General features: G+C 38.8%; 1 protein-coding gene across 18 annotated transcripts in view; it reads left to right on the forward strand.

Moving 5' to 3' along the window:
• The first annotated feature begins 2,700 nt into the window (after positions 1-2,700).
• The window catches only part of FNBP1 (formin binding protein 1), a 134,936-nt gene continuing 117,330 nt past the window's right edge, over positions 2,701-20,306 (forward strand). For all 18 annotated transcript variants that reach the window (XM_067541972.1, XM_067541973.1, XM_067541978.1 and 15 more), the window contains exon 1: positions 2,701-2,835. In XM_067541972.1, coding sequence (XP_067398073.1) covers positions 2,812-2,835 — 24 coding nt within the window. In that variant the 5' untranslated portion in view covers positions 2,701-2,811. The remainder of the gene's footprint in view (positions 2,836-20,306) is intronic.

Here is a 20,306-nt window from a genome sequence, read left to right on the forward strand (position 1 = left end):
TCCTCTTCCTGCCTAGCTTGCTGAAAGCTAGAAAGACCACCAATAGCTGTGAGAGTTCTGATTTTCTTGTTTTTTGTTAATCAAGCCAGCCCCAATAAAAGGGCCTTGGACAGAACTGTAGTTCAAGGCTTTATTTTATCTTCCCTGACTCTGACAGGTGTAAATGCCAACCATCTGACAGGGTATTAGATCCAGGAAGTTTCTCACAGAAGTGAGAGTTCATAAGAGACTGACTTAGGGCCTCCCAAACTAAGTTCTAAGCTTACTGCTAGGAGCAGGTCTACACTTAAAACACTGCTCCGATGCAGCTGCACTGCTGTTGCGCTCAAGTGAAGACATTCCTATGTCAATGGGAAAATGCTGTCCCATCAACAGTGCTGTTTACATGGGGGGTTAGGTCAATGTAACTATGTTGCTCAGGCGTGTGGATTTTTTTGACCTAGATCTGTAGTGTAAACCCGGCCCAAGCGAGCAGCGCTTGTGGTTTCTAAGGGTGGTCCTGTGAGTGGTCTGGGTGTGAAACTCTGAAGTCCATGGGAGTCCTGAACATGGAGAATTTACAAGATTGTGAATCTGTCACCTAGGTATGGGCCCAATGGGCCAGGTCCTGTTGAAGTTAAAGCCAAAACTCACCTTAACTTCTGTATGAGCTGTGTCTGCTCCAATGTGATTAAAGTGTTTTCTAAGCACCCTCTGAACCACTCTTTTGAAGTTTTAGCAACTTGTTAGCACATTAGGCTTCACTCTTTGGTTTTAGATATTCCTAGAATTTCTGCTATTGTTGTTGTTGTTAATTATGTTTATTAAGCTAGTGCCTAGAGACCAACCAAGAATGGAGCCCCATTGTGGTGGGGGCTGTACAAATACAGAACAATTGACAATCCCAGCCCCAAAGCATTTATAAATCTAAATAGACAAGACAGACAAAAGGTAGAGGAAAGGGATATTATGTACAAGTAGAGTGAACTGTGTGTTGGCCTGCAAATGGCATGTTAGTTCCACAATTTTTCTGTGAGCTGGTCTACACTACAAAGTGAGGTTGTCTTAAGTCTATCACTCAGAGCTGTGAAAGATTTCATGCCCTGTGCAATGTAATTAAACCCACCTAAGCCCCCCATGTAAACACCACTATCGCTTCTACTGGTGGAGCTGAACCCATGGATACTTGAGGAATGCCCTAATGCAGACAGACCCTAAATTAAAATACTCTATTCTGTTGGAGCTCCTTTCCACAAATATCTGGGGTTTTACCTTATAATTTAGTCCACATCATGGGACTTGTTTTGCTATAAATTGGGTAAAAAGTTGCCTACCTGCTACAGCAATCGACACCTTCCTGGGAGCTGTTCCATAGATTTTTGTATCTGTAAGCTTTTCTGGAATGGGCCCAATAACACTTTAAAACATAGTGCTCTAAAACTCTTGCAAGTTTCCTGTGGTTAGAAAACAGAATTGTAAAAATCAGATTAAGTGACACAGTTGAGCCTGGTTAAGATGTGCACTGTTGCTAAGCAAAATGATTCCAAAACAAATCTTACTTTTCTAGGGGTGGGGTGAATAAGCATGGTTTTCTGCAAGGTTTGCATAGCTGATATAGTGCCCTAGACACTTATCTTGTCAATATTTCACTAGAAGTGGTAAATGGCTGACAATTGATTTTGTTAGAAATCGTTGGGTTAATTTCTAGCTGAATTGGCAGTAGTTAATCAGATAACATAAAACAGACACATCTCAAACATGATTTTTTCTTCAGCCATTTGACATCCCCTCTTTCCCCTCCTCCGCACAGCAACATAATCACAATAATTTGGAGCCTTATTTTTAAACAAATGCTGTAAAAATGGTACTCCTGGAGTAATAAGAAATGGGGAAAGATTGACCAAGGGAACAGCAACGTGTAGAAGGAAGAGATGGGGGGCAAGGGCAGAGGGACTAGACGTGGAGAATTAACTGTGAGAAAGCTTTGGGAGGAAGAGGGGCCAGCGCTAGAAATTAGGGCTCAGTGGGGAAAAAAGCGCTCTGCAGCTTACCAGAATGTGTGCACAGCATTGTGTGCGCCTGGGGGTGAGTGGTGACTGGCTTGGAAAATTGTCCCAGGCAAGTAGATTAAACTACCCCCATCCCAAGCTGCGCTTGGTGGGCGAGTGCGAGGCGAATCCGGCCCTGCCATACATGACTGCCCAGGTCCAGCATCTAGCCGTGCACCCAGCGCCTCAAATCCTGCCCCCCAACCCATGGGATTGCACCAGTGAGGCACCTTCCTTTTCCCACCTTCCCAGGAGGCCGCGACAGCGTGCAAGGCCCAGCCTGCACCAGCCGGTGGCGCGAGCCCACAGCTCTCAACGGCTCTCTCACGCGCCTCCTGCGCCTGCGCGGGTCCCACGCGCCCGCCCGCTTCCAGCTCCCTGACGCGCGGCGGAGGGGCGCATGCGCAGTGCCCTGGAGCTGTCAATTCCCCCCTCCCTCCGCGCGGCGTGGGGCTGCTGCTGCTGGGCTGCCCTGAGCCTGCCTTGGCCATTTTGCTGTGGAGGGAGAAATGAGGCAGGAGCAGCGGCAGCTGCAGTAACCACCACAACAGAGGAGGGGGGGGTGGGAGAGAGAGAGAGCGCGAGCCCTAGACCCAGGAGTTGGGGGGAAGGGGATATTTGGTGCAGCCGAAGGACTTGGTGTGTGTGAGGGCGGGGGAAGGGGCGGTTGAATATTTTTTGTGAGGGGAGGGGGGGGAAAAGAAGGGGCAAGACCCCCACTGACTAATTATCCCCCCTTCAGTGCCGCCCCCCTCACTCTCCCCTCTGCGGATCTGTTGGAGCCATGAGCTGGGGGACAGAGCTGTGGGTAAGTGTGGCGGGCAGGGGCATTGTGCTGCAGTGTGTGTGTATGGGGGGGGGAGGGTTATTTCGGCCTGGCTGAGCGGCAGGGGGAGGGTTATTAGTCCTTTGCACATACAGGATGGGGCTGGGTGGGTGGGAGCGAACCCTCTGCAGAGGGAAGGCTCTGAAATGCAGCACCGCTCCCCAGACCCCCGCTGCAATTTATTGTCATAACGGTTCGTGAGCCCAGGGTAATAAACACAGCCAGTGGCTCCGCACTGAGCCATCCGGCCGCCCGAGCCGTCTCCAGCCAGCGGCCGTGAAAGACGATTGCTCGAATAATAAATATTTCGATAAACTCGCACCTTCGTGAAGTAGCCAGTGGCTTCTTAGTTAAATGGCTGCAGCCGATTTGCAAACTTGGGAGCAGTACAACCGTGAAAGAAGCAGTGAAACTCCAGTGCAGTGCAACGATAGGCATCATTTGCATGGGCGTTTTAACCCACAGACTACAAATAAAAAAACCAAAAAACCCTTTTGTTTAGTAGATTTTTAGAAAAGCCTTCAGTCTCTAAAAATATTGTGAGAAAGATTTGGGGAAATAACTAATAGAGACGTCAGGATTTATTTTCCTTTCTGTTGTTGAAGAAAGTCATTAATGTTTAAAAAAATCAAACAAACAAAGCAGAAAAAGAAATGGAATTGTAAAGAAGAGAGAGATTGCTTTTCAAAACAGAGACTGGGATTTGTTTTCCTTTTACAAGGGCTTGATGGAATGGTTCAGAGATGAATTTATATACAAGGGGTCCAATTTCAGGAGGAGGTGGTGAAGGGAAGAAAAGCAGATGATAACATTTTCTTTTGTTGTTATTGTTTTGTTCAATACTCTGTGGAGGAACAATATTTTTTATTGGAAAATATTTCTGGGTGTGGGGAAGAATTAAAATATGAGAGAATTTTGATTGTCTAGTTTACCTGATTGTTTTTAAAGTGATTCTGGAAAGTGAGAAGGAAAAACGTAGTTTGGCTTACATTGAAACATTAAGATAAAATGTGGGAATATTAAACACAGTAAAAGGTAGATTTTAATAATGTGATTTTTTTTTTTATTGATGCCTTCATTCAAATTTAGGATAAGGAAAGGAAGCCTAAGAGGTGAAAAGGAAAATACATATATAGCAAATCACAAGGAGGACATGATGCAGCCATGTTTGGCAGCATGATGGTGGAGTATGGAGCGAAATGTAATAGTGGGTTTGGGAGTGTGTACACGTGTAATGAGTTAATGATAGGCTGTTAACTCTCTGGGCAGAACTGTGCTTTGGGGTGAGGAGGAAAAAGGAAATTGAGACTTCGTTGGGGAAGTCAGAAATTAGTGGTAGAGGATCTTGTGGTTTGCAAGATGCTGCAGAGTTTGTCTTGCATGCTAGTATTTAAGGCTGCTAATCAGTGTAAGTAAAGATATAAACACAACTAGTGTTATAAAAAGACAGTTTAGTAGATTAGGTATTTTAAATGTGTTAATTGTTATCCTTCACAGCAGCTTTACAGGCCTGCTCTGGAATACACTTGACTAAGCATCCAGTTTTGCTGTGGTATATTTATATTTTAGCTAGACCTGTTTATATCTAGACAGTAAATTATGAAGCAAATGTGTATTTAGAGGTTACTGTGTGTGAGTAAGGTAGATGTGATACATAATAGTAAAATAATTGGAGATGATGCTATGTTGATTCATTATTATTTCAACAGTTCTACTGCATGGGAATATCTATGGGAAAAGTCTGCCTGGTTTTTGTCTGACATACTGATGATACTTTAAGGAGAGGAAAAAGATTAAAATAATGGACATATGATAAATGACTGAGTATAACAATTTTGTAACAGAAACCCCCCAAAGAATTCTGAAATGTCAATTATCAAAAATGTTTTTACTTTCTGAAAAATAAATCTGTAAAGAATAGTATACAAAGATGTTTTCACAAGAACACGTGATCTGGGTAGTTTTTGAGATTTAAAAACCCCTCAAAACTAAACTATGTTACCTTTTGCAGGTGTGCATATAATCTTCATCCAGTTGTCATCCCTATTCTAGGCTGTTGTAATGGAAGAGCTTTGGATAAGAGTTTTGATAAATATGAATGAATAAATTGTTGCATTTTCCTTGTAACTAATTTTTTTAATGAATCTTTTAGGTGAAATCTTGGCCTAATTGACCTCAATATGACTAAGATTTCACCCTTAGTATCTTACGTGTATTTAGAGAATCATGGGAGGTTCCTGGCGAAAGGATTTAGTATCTAAATTGCATGGAGCTCAACTCAGAATGTAATGGACAGTAATTCAGAAGAATTAGAATTGATCAGAATTGTCTTATTTTAAATTTAACAGAACTTCAAAAATTCATCAGTTTCTGTTGCTTCTTGATATGTAGGCTAAAACAATTTCAAACTTGTATTTAGTACATGCCACTGAGTTTAGTTGAAAAATTAAATTTCTATGAATTTTAAATCACGGTGTTGGTTTTAAGAAGTCAGGTAATGGTCACAAAAATAGTAAATATGGCAAGTGTCTAGGATTCTGTGTATACTGGTGTCATGAATTGGTGAATCACAAGTTGGGGTGGAGGTGAATGTTTTCCTACAAAAGTTTAACAACTTGAAATCAACTGAAAAATTAGTATTGATGTACTTACATCTGTCTGTCATGTGTACTGACCTAACAGGGTCGGCATATGTTCACCCCTCAAAGTTAACAAAGGAGAGGTGACCTATAGCTTGCCTTTTAGCTGCTACACAGCACGTGTCTATATGTTTTATGTACCGTATCTGCTTGTTCCCGCAAAGAAAGCTGATTGTAAAGTACCATACTTCAGAAATTTTCAAATTTCATTGGTGACTTGAAGTAGTATATTCCCAAGATGAACTTTTAGTCGTGTGCATTATATGCATTATGTATAGTGTTCTTGCAATTCTGAGATTCTTATTGAGATTTTACTCAATCAAAACTCTAATTGACTTCAGTGTGAATTTTGCCTGAGAATATATGGCTCTTGTTGAATTTAAAATGTATACATAATTAGCAAAACTCATTACAGTAACTAATGTGACAATTGTATATAATATCAGGTTGGATGCTTAGGGTAATGAGATTGATTGTGGCCCCCATTCTAGCCAGGAGCCTGCTTGCACAGCATTTCCGATATGCAAGCTTGCTGCACAGCAGAACAGTGACTGCTCCACATTCTGCACTGTTTAGGAGATGCCAAACCCCTATACATCCTCTACTTGCTGTTGTCTCTGGAGTACTGAAATGAGGCATCTTACAGCTAGAGAGGGGGTGGTGTGGGTTAGAGTCAAAGCTGAGATACTTCAAAACTCATTATGTGGCCAGAGATTAACAGTTACTTCCCATCCACCCCCAGTTCTGCCCCCACACCTCCGACTATGAATAATTGTAGTTACTTCTGAGCTGCAGGTGCTGGAGAATGGGATATGTATATAAATATTCAGGTTTATGTGGTGATTATAGTTCCTAATGTTAAGAAGTGCATGTTAGTCAATGTCCTATTTGAAATTGATGACATTGACTAAATGCTGATGTTAGGGTTGGGAATATAACCTGCAAACAAGTATTGTGTTACAGCCTGTTTCACAAAACTTTAGCTAACCAAACTTTTGGCATGTTCTTGGAGCTGTAAAAATCCCATGGGATCTCCTTCAACATTTTTTTTTCTTCAGAATAATGAGGACAAACATGCATTTGTGTGCCTGCATTTAAGTGTTCTGAATGGTATTTTAGCTTGAGGAATACTAGTACACTTTAGTAAGCCCCCTAAAATTTTTCTTAATTGCAGGAATGGGCCTTTGTATAGCAAGCAATCAGATTTACATAGCAAATTAAACTAAAACTAACCTCTGTACTGTAGTCTCTCTTTTGAATGGAAGGAGCTATGGTCACAAAGTCCAGTATATTGAACGGAATGAAAAAGGACAGCTGTGTTTTGGTTTTTTTAATGATAAGTTTTGATGGAATATGTAGTTTTGAGGTAGCCACATACAAATTTGTGGTTAAGAAATGGTCTGTCTGCTGGGAAGAACCCCACTCTGGCTATTATGTACTGTCACATAGTGTTACAAGTGCAGTGGTTAGATGTGGAAAGATTCATCTCGTTATAGCAGTGAATCTTGACCAGATGATCTAAGGTTGGTGTATTGATTCTCTTCCAAGCCCATCACCTAGTTTATTCTATGCACTGCATTTGAAATTGAACTTGTAAAGCACAATCTTAGTTCCTGTTTTTTCCCCCCAATTTAAATTATTAATTACTTGAATAATTAAGTAGTGCACATTTGTAGTTGGATACATTAACATTACTCTCCCTGAATTAAGGGAGAAGGAAATGGTTCTTGAGGCATCAGAATACTGAACTAGAAGAGTATATCAAATCTATCCACTGAATCATGAGTTGATACATTGTTGAGCATAAGCAAATGTAAGAAAGCTCCCCCTTTACATATAGTGACAAGGGTCTGATCTTACAAACACTTACTACTGAGTGTAATGCTTACTACCATGAGAATCTCCCATCAAATGGTGGTAAACACTATGCTAGATAGTATTAGCACAAGCTAGCTCTAAATTGTTATGAACCACCTTATTTGAAGCTATTCTAATTTTTCTATGGGTCTGAGTTCTGTGCGCTTCACTACCTTCCCCTTATTCGTATAGCTTCATTAAACTTCTGAAGAAAGTGGGTGAAATCCTGGTTCCTCAGATGTCAATGGCAAATTTCCCATTGACTTAAATGGAGTCAAGATTTTACTCAGTAAATCTACTCCTAGAGTAAGGCACTACTCAAACCAGGTGAGCTGGGACATGGAGAAGAACTGGGCCCATAATTAAATTGATCATATGTGGCAAAAAGGCTTCTTGTTTGCTCTCCATTTCCATGTAAGAGGAATGTATCGGATGCTGGAGATAAGCAACTCTTCTTTTCTCCCTGTGTGTGCTTTTTAAAGATACTGTATTCAGTAACAAAACACATTTGGACAGTTTTGAAGTGTGTAATACCATGATGGTAACATTTTACTATTGTCTCACTGGATCACGTTCTGTTGATACTGTGGGCGAGTATTTGTCTATATGCTGGATGAAACATTGATTATAAAAATTATGAATCATTTTACAATATCTTCATTGCCCAGTTATGATGGTGTTAGAGGTCAAAAGCGGCAAGTGACTAAACATATTTTTAAAAGCAGACCTCCCATGCTCTTAGACCATGTTAAAATAAATTGCTTTTTAAAATTAAAAAAAAAAATTGTGGAAACTCTTGTACTACCATCAGTTGTTTCTCTATAAAAAAAACCATGTTATGAGTATTAGCCCTCAGTATAGTCTCCCATGGTTATTTTATTACTTGATTGATAGAAAGACTCTAGCCGTACTGACTGTAAAAGGAATTGTTGGGCTCTTTGTGTATGTGTGTTTAAAAATATCTGAGCAATTTAATCTACTGTTCTGCTTTTTGTCTTTAAGGAGAGAATATCTGAGGTACTTTCATTGGCCAGTTCACATATTTGCTACTTATTCATTAAAAAACAGGGAGTTTACAGTTCTTTAGCATGAATCAGGAGTAAAGCACAATTTTTTTCCTTTTCATAGTCATAGAATCTTCTAAACACTGAGCTAGCAGCTCAAAATCCCTGCACCCTTGTTATCAGGGAATGCAATCACATGAGATGGTTTTAAAAATGCAGAAGATGAACACATTAGTCTTACTAATGTTGTGAGATTTTCTTTTTAAGCTTTGTTGCATGATTCCTGCTCTGTATGAATAACTTTACGAAGGGAAGGAGCAGCTGTACATGTTTACAATTTGCTTTACCTTGTCCCATGTAATACTCATTGTCAGTGGCCATCCTCTTTATGAACCTTAGGGAAAATATTCTCAACCTGTTCAAAATATTACTCCATCAAATGGTTCCGATAGCTAATCCATGCTTTATGTACAAAATCAAGCACTCTATCAATTATCTTACAATTCATATAAATATTTTAAAATAGCTTTCCTCTTGAACATAACAGATGTTGCCTCTCTGATGAAACTTTCTCCCCCAAAGACTTGTCTTTGTGTCTAATATTTTTACAATGAACTAGTTAAACCAGCAGATGTAAAAAATGCTGCGCTCTCTTTACATATGCAGTGATTCCTCTTCCTCTTCAGGTGGCAGTTTCAGACTGAGATGCGAAAATGTGAAAGGTACTATATATTTTCCTTGAAGCAGCATGTAGCTCTGTGGATTCCAAGCAGTCATGGTAGTGACAACTGGGGGTCCCTCTGGGTTTGTTGCATGATTAGATTGCTGCTGTGCAGCCTCATTTTCCTGGTCACTGACTTCTTTTGATTCCATTTATTCAGAAAGATTTGTTCTTGTCTTTTTAAAAGGCTTTACAAGTTTTCTTGCTTCATGTAAGTCTTGTGCAAAATCTGGTCTCAGGTTCTAGATTCCTTCTGATATGGAATAACATAAATAAAACTCTGATGGAATATTCCAAACTGACAGCTGCAAAAGACATTAAGTTCCTAGAGAGGCTTGGTAGGGCAACAGTGCTCCTGCATACTCATATTTCTCAGGACTGAAGAAAAAAGATTAAAGGACAACATGTGGCTTCCTTTTAACTCATATGCCACACCCATGGACTTCTGTGGGACCAATGGGTATAGTTGATGGCACAGTTTGGCCTGAGACAGAATCTTTAACTGTTTATTTTGGTTTTTGCTTTATAGAGGGAAAGCATGGGTTATTGAAACAATGACCTTGGCATAGGTTCTCTCTATGGAATTAATGACTGGTTTGGGTTAATGTCCCTCAGTTTATATTTGGGCCATCAATTCGTCCTGACAGCCAATAATCTATAGAAAATACCCTGATGGATTATGATAGTTCTTGCTTCAATAACACACAGTTCTTATATTAACTACAGCTATGTTCCTGGGGCTTGTTTATTCAGTCAGTAAGTAGTTATTTTGTGGCAATGCTTTTTAGGTGAAAGGAAGTGAGGTTATGAAACATAATACATGAAAAAGAGTTCTCTCCAATGTCCCTGTACTCTCTAGATATAGGGCCAAATTTTACTTCTGCATCCGTGCAACCACACAACCATCAAGGTGGTTGCAAAGGAGTATCTGAGAAAATCTCAGCCTATATTATGGGGGGGCTTGTAGTGCTGTCTGTTAAGATTGCCCAAAACTTCCCATAATACACTCTTTTCAGTGGCATATAACTTTTACAACCATTAACAATGCAGGCTGAAATTTGCCATACTGCATGTCTGCCTGGGGCTTAATTTCTTTGGAAAATTTCAGCCAAAATGGTGCAGCCACTGCTGAGAATGAAGCTAAGGGAAATACATTGTTTGCCCTTGTTAAATTATGGTGACCTTTTTTAAAAAAGTTCTAGTGTCCCCTGTGCTTGGGTATAGGGACTTGAAATTTGACCCGGGGAGGGGGTGGCCTTTGTGCTAGGGATGCATAATGATACACACTTTAATTAGATAATCACATGCAATTTTTTTCCCCACAGGACCCTTGCCTCATTCACCACACAGAGTGGACCTGCTCTGTGGATAATAAGGGTTGTGCAGTAAAGGAGGTTGTTGTCTGTAAAACCCCTAACTCATTTGTTGCAGAAGCTGGAAGGTGTGTAGTGAATAGGGTAGGGGACTGTAGGAAGAAAAAGCATGGTCTCCTGGTTAAGGCAATTGAGTGCTGCCTTGAATAACTGGATTCTGCCACAGAGTTCTTATGTAATGCTAAGTAAATCACTTAAACCAAACTTTTCACCGGTAGTCACTGCTTGTGTGTTCCCATTTTCTGGGAGCCAAATTTGATACTCTGGGGTCTGACTTGAAGTGTTGAGCACTCACAGTTGCAACTGAAGTCAATGGGAGCTGTGCTTTGAACATATAAAGTGCTTTATAATACTAAGTACTCTAAAAAAAAAAAAAACAAAAAAAAAACATGTCCTAGGTGTTTCAGACTGGGCACCCAAAATAAATGGAAACTTTTAACTTTAATCTCTCTGTGCCTCAGTTCCCATCTGTAAAATGGGGATAATAACATCCCCTCATGGAGGTATAATTAAGCAGACCAAAAAAGAATTTGAAGAGCAACTAGCCAAAGACTCAAAAACTAACAGCAATATATATTTTTTTAAGTACAATAGAAGCAGGAAGCCTGCCAAATGATCAGTGGGGCCCTTGGATAATCGAGGTGCTAAAGGAGCACTCAAGGACGATAAGGCCATTGTGGAGAAACTAAATGAATTCTTTGCATCAGTCTTCACAGCACAAGATATGAGGGAGATTCCCATACCTGAGCTATTCTTTGTAGGTGATAAATCTGAGGAACTGTTCCATATTGAGGTGTCAGTAGAGGAGGTTTTGGAACAAACTGATAAATTAAACAGTAATAAGTCACCAGGACCATATGGTATTCATCCAGGAGTTCTGAAGGAACTCGCATATGAAATTGCAGAACTACTAACAGTGGTATGTAACATATCATTTAAATCAGCTTCTGTACCAGGTGACTGGAGGATAGGTAACGTGACGACAATTTTTAAAAAAGGTTCCAGAGGTAATCCTGGAAATTACATGCCTGTAAACCTAACTTCAGTTCCAGGCAAATTGACTGAAACTATAATAAAGAACAGAATTATCAGACACGTGAATGAGCATGATTTGTTGCAGAAGAGTGAACATGGCTTTGGTAAAGGGAAATCATGCTTCACCAATCTATTAGAATTCTTTGAGGGGGAGTCAACAAACATGTGGACAAAGGTGATCCAGTGGATATAGTGTGCTTGGACTTTCAGAAAGCCTTTGACAAGGTCCCTAACCAAAGGCTCTAAAGTAAAGTAAGCAGTCGTGGGATAAGAAGGAACGTCCTCTCCTGGATCAGTAACTGGTTAAAAGACAGGAAACAAAGTGTAGGAATAAATGATCTGTTTTCAGAATGGAGAGGGGTAAATAGTGGTGGCCCCCAGGGATGTGTATTATTAAACATATTCATAAATTATCTGGATAAAGGGGTAAACAGTGAGGTGGCAAAAATTGCAGGTGATACAAAATAACTGAAGATAGGTAAATCCAAAGCAGACTGTGAAGAGTTGCAAAGGGGTCTCATAAAACTGGGTGACTGGGCAACAAAATAGCAAATAAAATTCAATGTTGATAAATGCAAAGTGATGCACTTTGGAAAACATAATCCCAACTATATATACAAAATGATGGGGTCTGTATTAGCTGTTACCACTTAAGAAAGAGATCTTGGAGTCATTGTGGATAGTTCTCTGAAGACATGTTCAATGGGCAGCGGCTGTCAAAAAAGCTAACAGAAGATTAGGAACCATTAGGAAAGCGATAGGTAATAAGACAGAAAATATCTTAATGATACTGTATAAGTCCATGGTATGCCCACACCTTGAATACTGAGTGCAGTTCTTGTCACCGCATCTCAAAAAATATATTTTTTAATGAAAAAGGTACAGAAAAGGACAACAAAAATGATTAGCGGTATGGAACATCTTCTGTATGAGGAGAGAATTAAGACTGACTTTTCGGCTTGGAAAAGAGATGACTAAAAGGGCTGTGATAGAGGTCTATAAAATCAAGTATGGTGTGGAGAAAGTGAATAAGGAAGTGCTATTTACTTCTTCACATAACATAAGAACCAGGACTCACCCAATTAAATTAATAGTTAGCAGGTTTAAAAGAAACAAAATGAAGTACTTCTTCACACAACTCACAGTCCACCTGTAGAATTCCTTGTCAGAGTACTTTGTGAAGGCCAAAAGTATAAGTGGGTTCAAAAAAGAATTAGATAAGTTCATGGAGGATAGATCCATCAATGTCTATTAGCCAAGATTGTTGGGATGCAACCCCATGTTCTGTGTATCCCTTGCTTCTGCCAAAAGCTGGAAGTGAACGACGGGATGGATTACTCAAAGATTGCCTGTTCTATTCATTCCCTCTGAAACACCTGGCATTGGCTGCTGCTGGAAGACAAGATATTGGGCTAGATAGACCATTGGTCTGGTCTGACCCATTATGGCCATTCTTATGTACTATGTAAATAAATAAATGCTTGTGAAGCATGCAGATTAACCCATGAAGAAATTAATAATTCTGTCTTCAGAGCAAGATTTAGTGTGCAGTAAATAAAGGCATAGGGCCACATACTGAACCATGAGGATAAAATGAAATATTGAATAGGTGCTCATTAAGTGAACACTGTCCATTCTGTGTACCGAATGAAGTCAGGAGTCCTATGGAAAAAACAGTATTTGATCATTTAATTTAAAGACTGTATCATAATGCACAGGCATATTGGGGATGAAATAAGCTTGCACAAGCAATCTTAACTGTGGAATTTCTAACTTCTGAGTGCTTGTATTTTGCAGCCTTTATTTTCCTTTTACATTGGTTTTGCATGTAATAGTCATATATGGATGGTTTATTAGCTTGAATGTACATGTAGACATAGATCTCTGCAGTTATACTTTGCTTCCTTATTCCCTGTGGATGGATATTTGATTAAATCTGAAAACGAGCTATATCCAGAAGTGTGTGCACTGTTTATTCTCAGTTTGCCATCTACTTATTTCATACATAGAATTTTGTGAAGCTTACCTAATGAATAGTTTTTAAATAACAGATTTTTTTTTACACAGTGAATTATATTAGCTCATATATATTAAAATATTAGCTTCTGGTTTAACCCATTTCTGTTGTATTAATAAAAAACACCTCAGAAAACCCAGCAAATTGGCATGCAACAGCAAGTCAAATGAATGAGCATGCATTTTTTTTAAACAAAAGTTAAATGAATAAGGAGAAATATTTCTTGCTCACATGAGGGCTGTTGATCTGTCACAGGCAAAGCTTATAAGAGCAGTGTTCATTAAGAGATTTTTTTTTTGCTTCTGTAGCAAAAGAAAAACAGGCTGTATACAAAATGGCAGATATCAAACTACATAAATGTCTGTTCAGTGATACCAACCTTCCTCTTCTGGATATAATACTCTATGTATAATCAAGGAAGTAGCCTTAAAGGAAAAGAGAAGGAGAGGGAAAACTGCGTGTATAGGCCAATATCTTTTATTTTCCTAGAACTGTGTTTAAATTTCACAACACACATTGTGTATTTTACAGAAGATGATCTCTGACAAATGTTCTCACCTTGGTATGTGTCTGTACCTAAATAAAATGTTACTAATTCTTTTTTTAGTTTTCTGGTGAAGATAAAGCTAAATAAAAATTTTAATAGCCTGGAAAAAATAATAAACACTAATTTAGTTGCTACTTTGCTGAAAGCTTCCATCATCAACAGACCAGATGATCATGTCAGTTCCTCTCAGAGGAGAGCCTATCTACATTGATCCAGTCATCACCTACAAGATAGATCAGTGCAGTGTACTTTACCTGGCAACAAAAGTGAAGGCTGCATGGAAGTGCTGGCAAGTGCAAAAGCCTGTCTTTTATACAATAAGAGAGCATATCACGTCAGCCCTGCATACACACCACTGCCTACCTGTTTAAATTTGGATTCAGTTGAAAGGTCTGGATCCTTATTTTCAAACCCTGTGATGGGCTGGGACCTAACTATTTAAAAAAACCCAAAACTTACTTTCCCTTCATGACCCACAATACCAGCTATACTGTACAGGGATAATTTGGTTGGCAGAATGCAAGATGAAACTCACTGGTACTGGGAGTAGGGCATTTCCAGTAATGGATCTACAGCAATGAAACACGTATCCACAAGAGATCAGGATGAGCTTCCACACTTTTAAAGCGCAGTGCAAGACCCATCATTTAGCTGGAGCAGACAAGAGAACAGAAGAAAGGATCAGGAATGTTTCCAGCAGAATAAACAACTAAAGACCTCGTGAGTAACATGGACTGGAACTGCAGAATTGTTGGAACATGTTTAGCAATATTTAATCCTGAACTTGGCATTCAAATGCCACTGTGATTGCCACTTTTGAAACATGTTCACTATTTCATATTATATCATTTTGACTAATGTTATGTAATCCCTCTCTGGACTGTTCTTTATGAGGAGATTTTTTGACTGGTTATTATGCAGTTCACCTGAGCTATGGAATGACTGGAAACAGCACAGCTGTCACCTTCTTAACTACTGTTTGAACTCAGTTAAATCAAATGTCGTAAGACCTTCCCTTTCATGTGATGTTTGGTTTTCATTCGGATTGGGTACCGAAATTTGTATCGGCTTGATGTAATGTTGCTTTTCTGGTTGGTTTGTGGAGTAGTCTTTGGTTAGGCATAATGCCATCAACTGGGATGTTGACAGAGTACTGGAAAGCCAAATAAGATATTTTTGCATCCTCAACTATTTAGCATAAGATACAGAAGCAGAGAGAATCCAGGAGGCTGTTTTAGAATTAGAATCACAAAACTCAGTGCTCATGATTTTTCTGTGTTCAAAATGTTAGGGAAGTTGCTGTCCTTGGAGCCTGCTGGTCAGTGGAGCAGTATTAATTTCTCTCTGGGGCAAATCACTCATCTAACCTCTCAGATGGGGTTGGGATTGGTTCTTTAATCATGTTGGCTTCAGAGAAGGAGTTATATGAATCAATCCACCCTGAGGCTTCCTCAAGGTATTAGGGTTAAACTAAACCATCTGGGCCTAATGTGCAAGCCGTAATAGACTTTGAGAGGCTCCCTCAGATAAGAGAAGTTTTTAAAATAATAAGAAAATCAAATCACAGATAAAAGAAAAAAGGCTGAAGGGCATAATCATCCTTAACAAACTAGGACTAATACATTTGCTTTGTGTGGGGCAATACTTAATGGTCAGATTCTATTAGGGAGGGAAAAAAGAAATGCGTAAACTGCATAGTTCCATTCATGGCACTGCATTAAGAATGTGTTTTTCTATCCTTTGTATGTATGTTCCATATTTCATCCAAAAATAACTGATAAAAAAACATTAATGTTCAACAATTAAGCTTGTAGGAGTCAGGAAATGCCAAAATTAAGGTGGCACGCAAAGGCTTACCACACCACCTTTCTGTATATGCTTACTGATAATTACTTGATCTCTTACTGATTTCTTAAAAATACTACCATTGTTGCAACAGGGTTTGCTACATGTGTAGACTCCTGTAAATTCTATACTAAATCCTAATACTGCAAAGATTAAAACCCATATTTACCTTTATGCATTATGAAGTACATAAAGTTAAACACATAAGTAGGTTTTTTGTTTGTTTTGCAGGATTGAGAGCTTATGATCCAACTCCCATTGAAGTCAATAGAAGGACTCCCACTGACTTGGATGGGAACTGGATCTGACCATTAATGAGTAGTATTTTGTATATTAGGTGTTGAGATACAATGGTGATAGCATAGTATAAATGCCTACTTACCTCTGCTAGAGAATTTATGTCTGTGAATGTCATTTATATACAAGAATACAGTGAAAGGAATGGGGCTCCATGGTTTTACCTTGAACTTGCTGTGTGACCTGGACTGAATCTCTTAACCATTCTGTGCCTAAGTTTGCCAGTTAGTTAAATGGAGATAACAATACTTCTCCATCTTTGTAAAGCAGTTTGAGATCCTGCACATAACAAAAACACAGCACTTTGCTACAAAAGCTAAAATGTTTACATATGATTTATCATTATTAATTGGGTTACAAAGTAGCAATTAAAGGACATGGGCAAGCTTGATGATGAGGTACAAAGAGAGACATGGATTTTTCTCTCTCAGACCAATCTTCAGAGGCACTTTGTTAACTCGATCCAATACAACATTTCCATAGTCCTACAGGCTCTAGAAGATTATGGATACTGGCTCTATTGCACTGTCCTGGTTACGCAGGTCAACTTATCCAGGTGACATCTCAGCCTGATGTGGAAAATGAAACAAAACCTATTCTCTGGAAGTGGGGTTTAGAACTTGTGAAAATAAGCTTGGGTTTACTTTCCCATGTCCTGCCCGAGAGCAGCAACAGTATCAGGTGAGCCTTTGGACCAATTTAGAAGTTTCAAAAATGTTTTAATCAAAATGCTATTGGGGATGGGGGAAGTTTCATTATAACTGCTAGAGAACACTGAGGAAATTCCTGCTCTCCTCATTGCTGAGAGAGAGGAGGCTGACCATTTGGGTCTGCGGAAGGGAAATTCACTTTTCTCTCTTCCCCTTCGTGTGTGTAAACACCCATGCTGATTCATTGGTCCATTTCCTTTCTTTCCACTGCTGGCAAAGAGCAGCTGGTAAATTCAAACCAGTGTCCCCTTTCAAATTACTTGTGCCTGGGGATTTCTGGGAAATCCCTTGGAGCCTTGTCCAAGTTCCCTAACTGCAATAGGCAGTGATAAGTAACTCCACACATAGGAATGTAATGATGGGAGAGGAGTTACTTCCTCTTCTTAATAGGGAAGAATTTCTCAAGGTAGAGGGCTCTTTCATGAATCACATAACAAGACAATGACCTAACAAGATCTAATCAATGGAAGCTGAAATCAGCAAAGTTCAAAATGGAAATAAGGCACACACATTTTTAGCAGTGAGGGTAATCAACTGTTGGAACAGATTACGAAGAGGGTCACATAGGATATTTAAATCAAGATTGGATGATGCTCTAAAAGAGAGACTCTAGTTCCACTGCAAGTTGTTGGGATCGCTGGCCTGTGTAATAGAAGTGGTCAGATTGGATGATTGCAATGGTCCCTTCTGATGTTAAAATCTCTGCATTTATTTAAAAAAAAAATTAAGGCTGCAAAATCCATGGAGGTCGCTTTTAGCCAATAGCCTTTGAGGGTTATTTCAGCTGAATCTACTCTTTGATTTAATTTTTTGTTTTGTAAGACTGTTGCTGGTTACCTGCCTACAACAATGAAACACTTGTTTTGCATATGACAGGTTTCATGTACTTCTTTCGTAAGCATATCTGGGAAATTTAGTCACTATGATATTTCACTTCTGGTTTTTTTTAGAGGCAAAAAGCTCACTTCACCTAAGAATTACCCATTTATTATAAAACTGGTGTGGTTGTCCTTGAGCACTATGGAGTAAATAGATGAGTCTTCATTTACTTCCAGTTTTGGGCAGTAAATATTGATTGACGCCATATTCTGGGATTTACGTTACCAGTAATAATAATACAACGAAGAATGCTTTTGTGATAATCCTCTCCTGGACAGAAAATCTTAAGCACTCTGTTAGGCAAATGTAGGAAAACAAACATGATGATTTTTTTAAGACTGCCATTTCTTAAAGTAATGCTTGATATTTCAGAGCATTTGGTCTAAATAATCATGTAACATACGATTTTCTTCAGTGTAAATTAAGAGAAGTACAAAGAAATGGGAATTAAAAATGTTGAAGAAAAGCTTTTTTGGATACTCCATATATTTGCAGTTTATGCTTTTAGGTGCAGTGAAAGAATTTTAGTAGGAATTTATTTTTGCTAAATTATAACCTTTTTAATATTTTATGGAAAAAGGATAAATTGATTAAAGTTAAGTTTATCTTGCCATATCTATCACTTGCAATAGAATAACTATATATTTATTGTCGTAAATACCAACTAGCACTAACTTGTGAAGGATGTGTGGTTTTAATTAGTATGTAAAACCTTATTTTGTTTGGGTTCTTTGACTTTACTTTTCTGTTGATTTTGGAGATAACTTGGCATTCTGCCGTTGTTTCCTGTGACACTGTTTTAGCCAAAGCATATTTGTAATAGTAAAAGACTATGGACCTTGCTCTTCAGCCGTGAATTCATGTGAGTGGTCTTATTGACATCAATGAGAGTAAGGTCTCCAGGGCAGTGTTCCATGTTAACAGCCTTGTTTAAAGTGCACACTCCAACAGTTGGTTGATTTTTTGTTTGTTTGTTTGTTTTGTTTTTATTTTTGTTTTGGGGTTTTTTTATGTTAATAAGAAATTTAGATCACAATGCTTAACTTAGCAATGCTGACTCTTCTCTCTGAACATCTGTCATTCTGCTTCCACCATCAGTTGTGGATGGGTGGGCTGTGTCTGAATCCTCGCGTTCACAATCAGGAAGACAAATTTCCAAAGTGTTTACATGTTCAGTGTTCCCAGTTTAGAACTGTTGAGCTTTGTTCTTCTCTGAAAGCAGTGTTGATTCAAATACAAAATGAAGTAGACTTATTGCATTTTCAGTATCACATGAATGGCTACTAAAAATATTAGAGGAGGTTGCAATAATTTTCATCATAGCCTCTCTGCAGAACCATCATTAAAGTCATTGGATGACTTGTAAGGGGAGAGGAGACTTGGGACTCTTGCTCACAGTGATGAAAGTGTTCAGTCATCAATTCCAGAACGGTGAAACTCTGCTTCTGATGGATTCCTGCCAGTTCTGCTTCTGCAGTAGGACCAGTTGGTGGATTAGTGCTTTCTTATCCTGATATCATTCCCCCCTACCACCCGAGTTTCTGTCTCTATGAGACCTATGCATGGAGGAAACGTTCTTTCTTGCATATTCGTTACATAGATTGAGAGCTTATACTACTGAAAAGGTTAATTCATAAAGATAGTATTTTTCAGAAGTTGCAAGATAAGTTTCATAAAGTCAACAAAATTCTGCTTGAGGAGGAGTTACAGGATTGGGCCCCCTCTCAGCAATGTCCTCTTAAAGAGGAAAGCCTTGTAAAGATTAATTGAATAATCCAAGAAACAATTTATTTCCACTTTAAGGTCCCTCTACACTTTCAGAGCAATGTAAAGATCCTTAGTTTAAATGACAATCAGTCACAGAAAGTACTGAGGAGCTTGCCTCAGCCTGCTGTGAGCTATGGTCTTGTGTATATATATAAATTCTTTGAGGGAGAATTTCTATGCAATAATTGCAGAAGCTCCTAATGATGACAAGAAACATCTCTTCCGTCGCTGTGAGCAAGAAATCCCAAGTCTCTCCTCTCCTCACAAGTCATCCAGTGACCTTGATGATGGTTCTGCAGGAATCCAATGATGAAAATAATTATTGCAAGCTTCAATAAAATGTTTAGAAGTCATTCATGTGGCACAGGAATGCAATAACTCTATTTGATACTTTATATTTGAATTGATACTTCAACAACAAATTGACTTCGTTGTTAAAATACTTCGTGAAAAGTGGGATAACGTCTTGTGACAGAAAATTTGAAGGAGCTTTACACACCCTTTGTATACTAGTGTATAAAATGATCTAACAATATAGAAGGTCAAATCATTGTGTCCTAGATTTCATTAGCACTAAACAGAGAGAAAACATGAATATTCAGTTAAATTAGGACACTGTTATTGACATGAATAAAATTAAGGTTCTAATCAAGCTTATTGAATGGAATGATTTTCAGTGACAGTCATGAATCATTATGGATATTTTGTATCATTTATGTTGAGCAGAATTGTTTCGCTGCATCCATTAGTACTGCTGGAAAA

Source organism: Emydura macquarii, unplaced genomic scaffold (assembly GCF_026122565.2).
Source record: "Emydura macquarii macquarii isolate MOO-44397 ecotype Brisbane River unplaced genomic scaffold, CSIRO-AGI_Emac_v2 contig_691, whole genome shotgun sequence".
In the NCBI taxonomy this organism is placed as follows: Eukaryota; Metazoa; Chordata; order Testudines; family Chelidae; genus Emydura; species Emydura macquarii.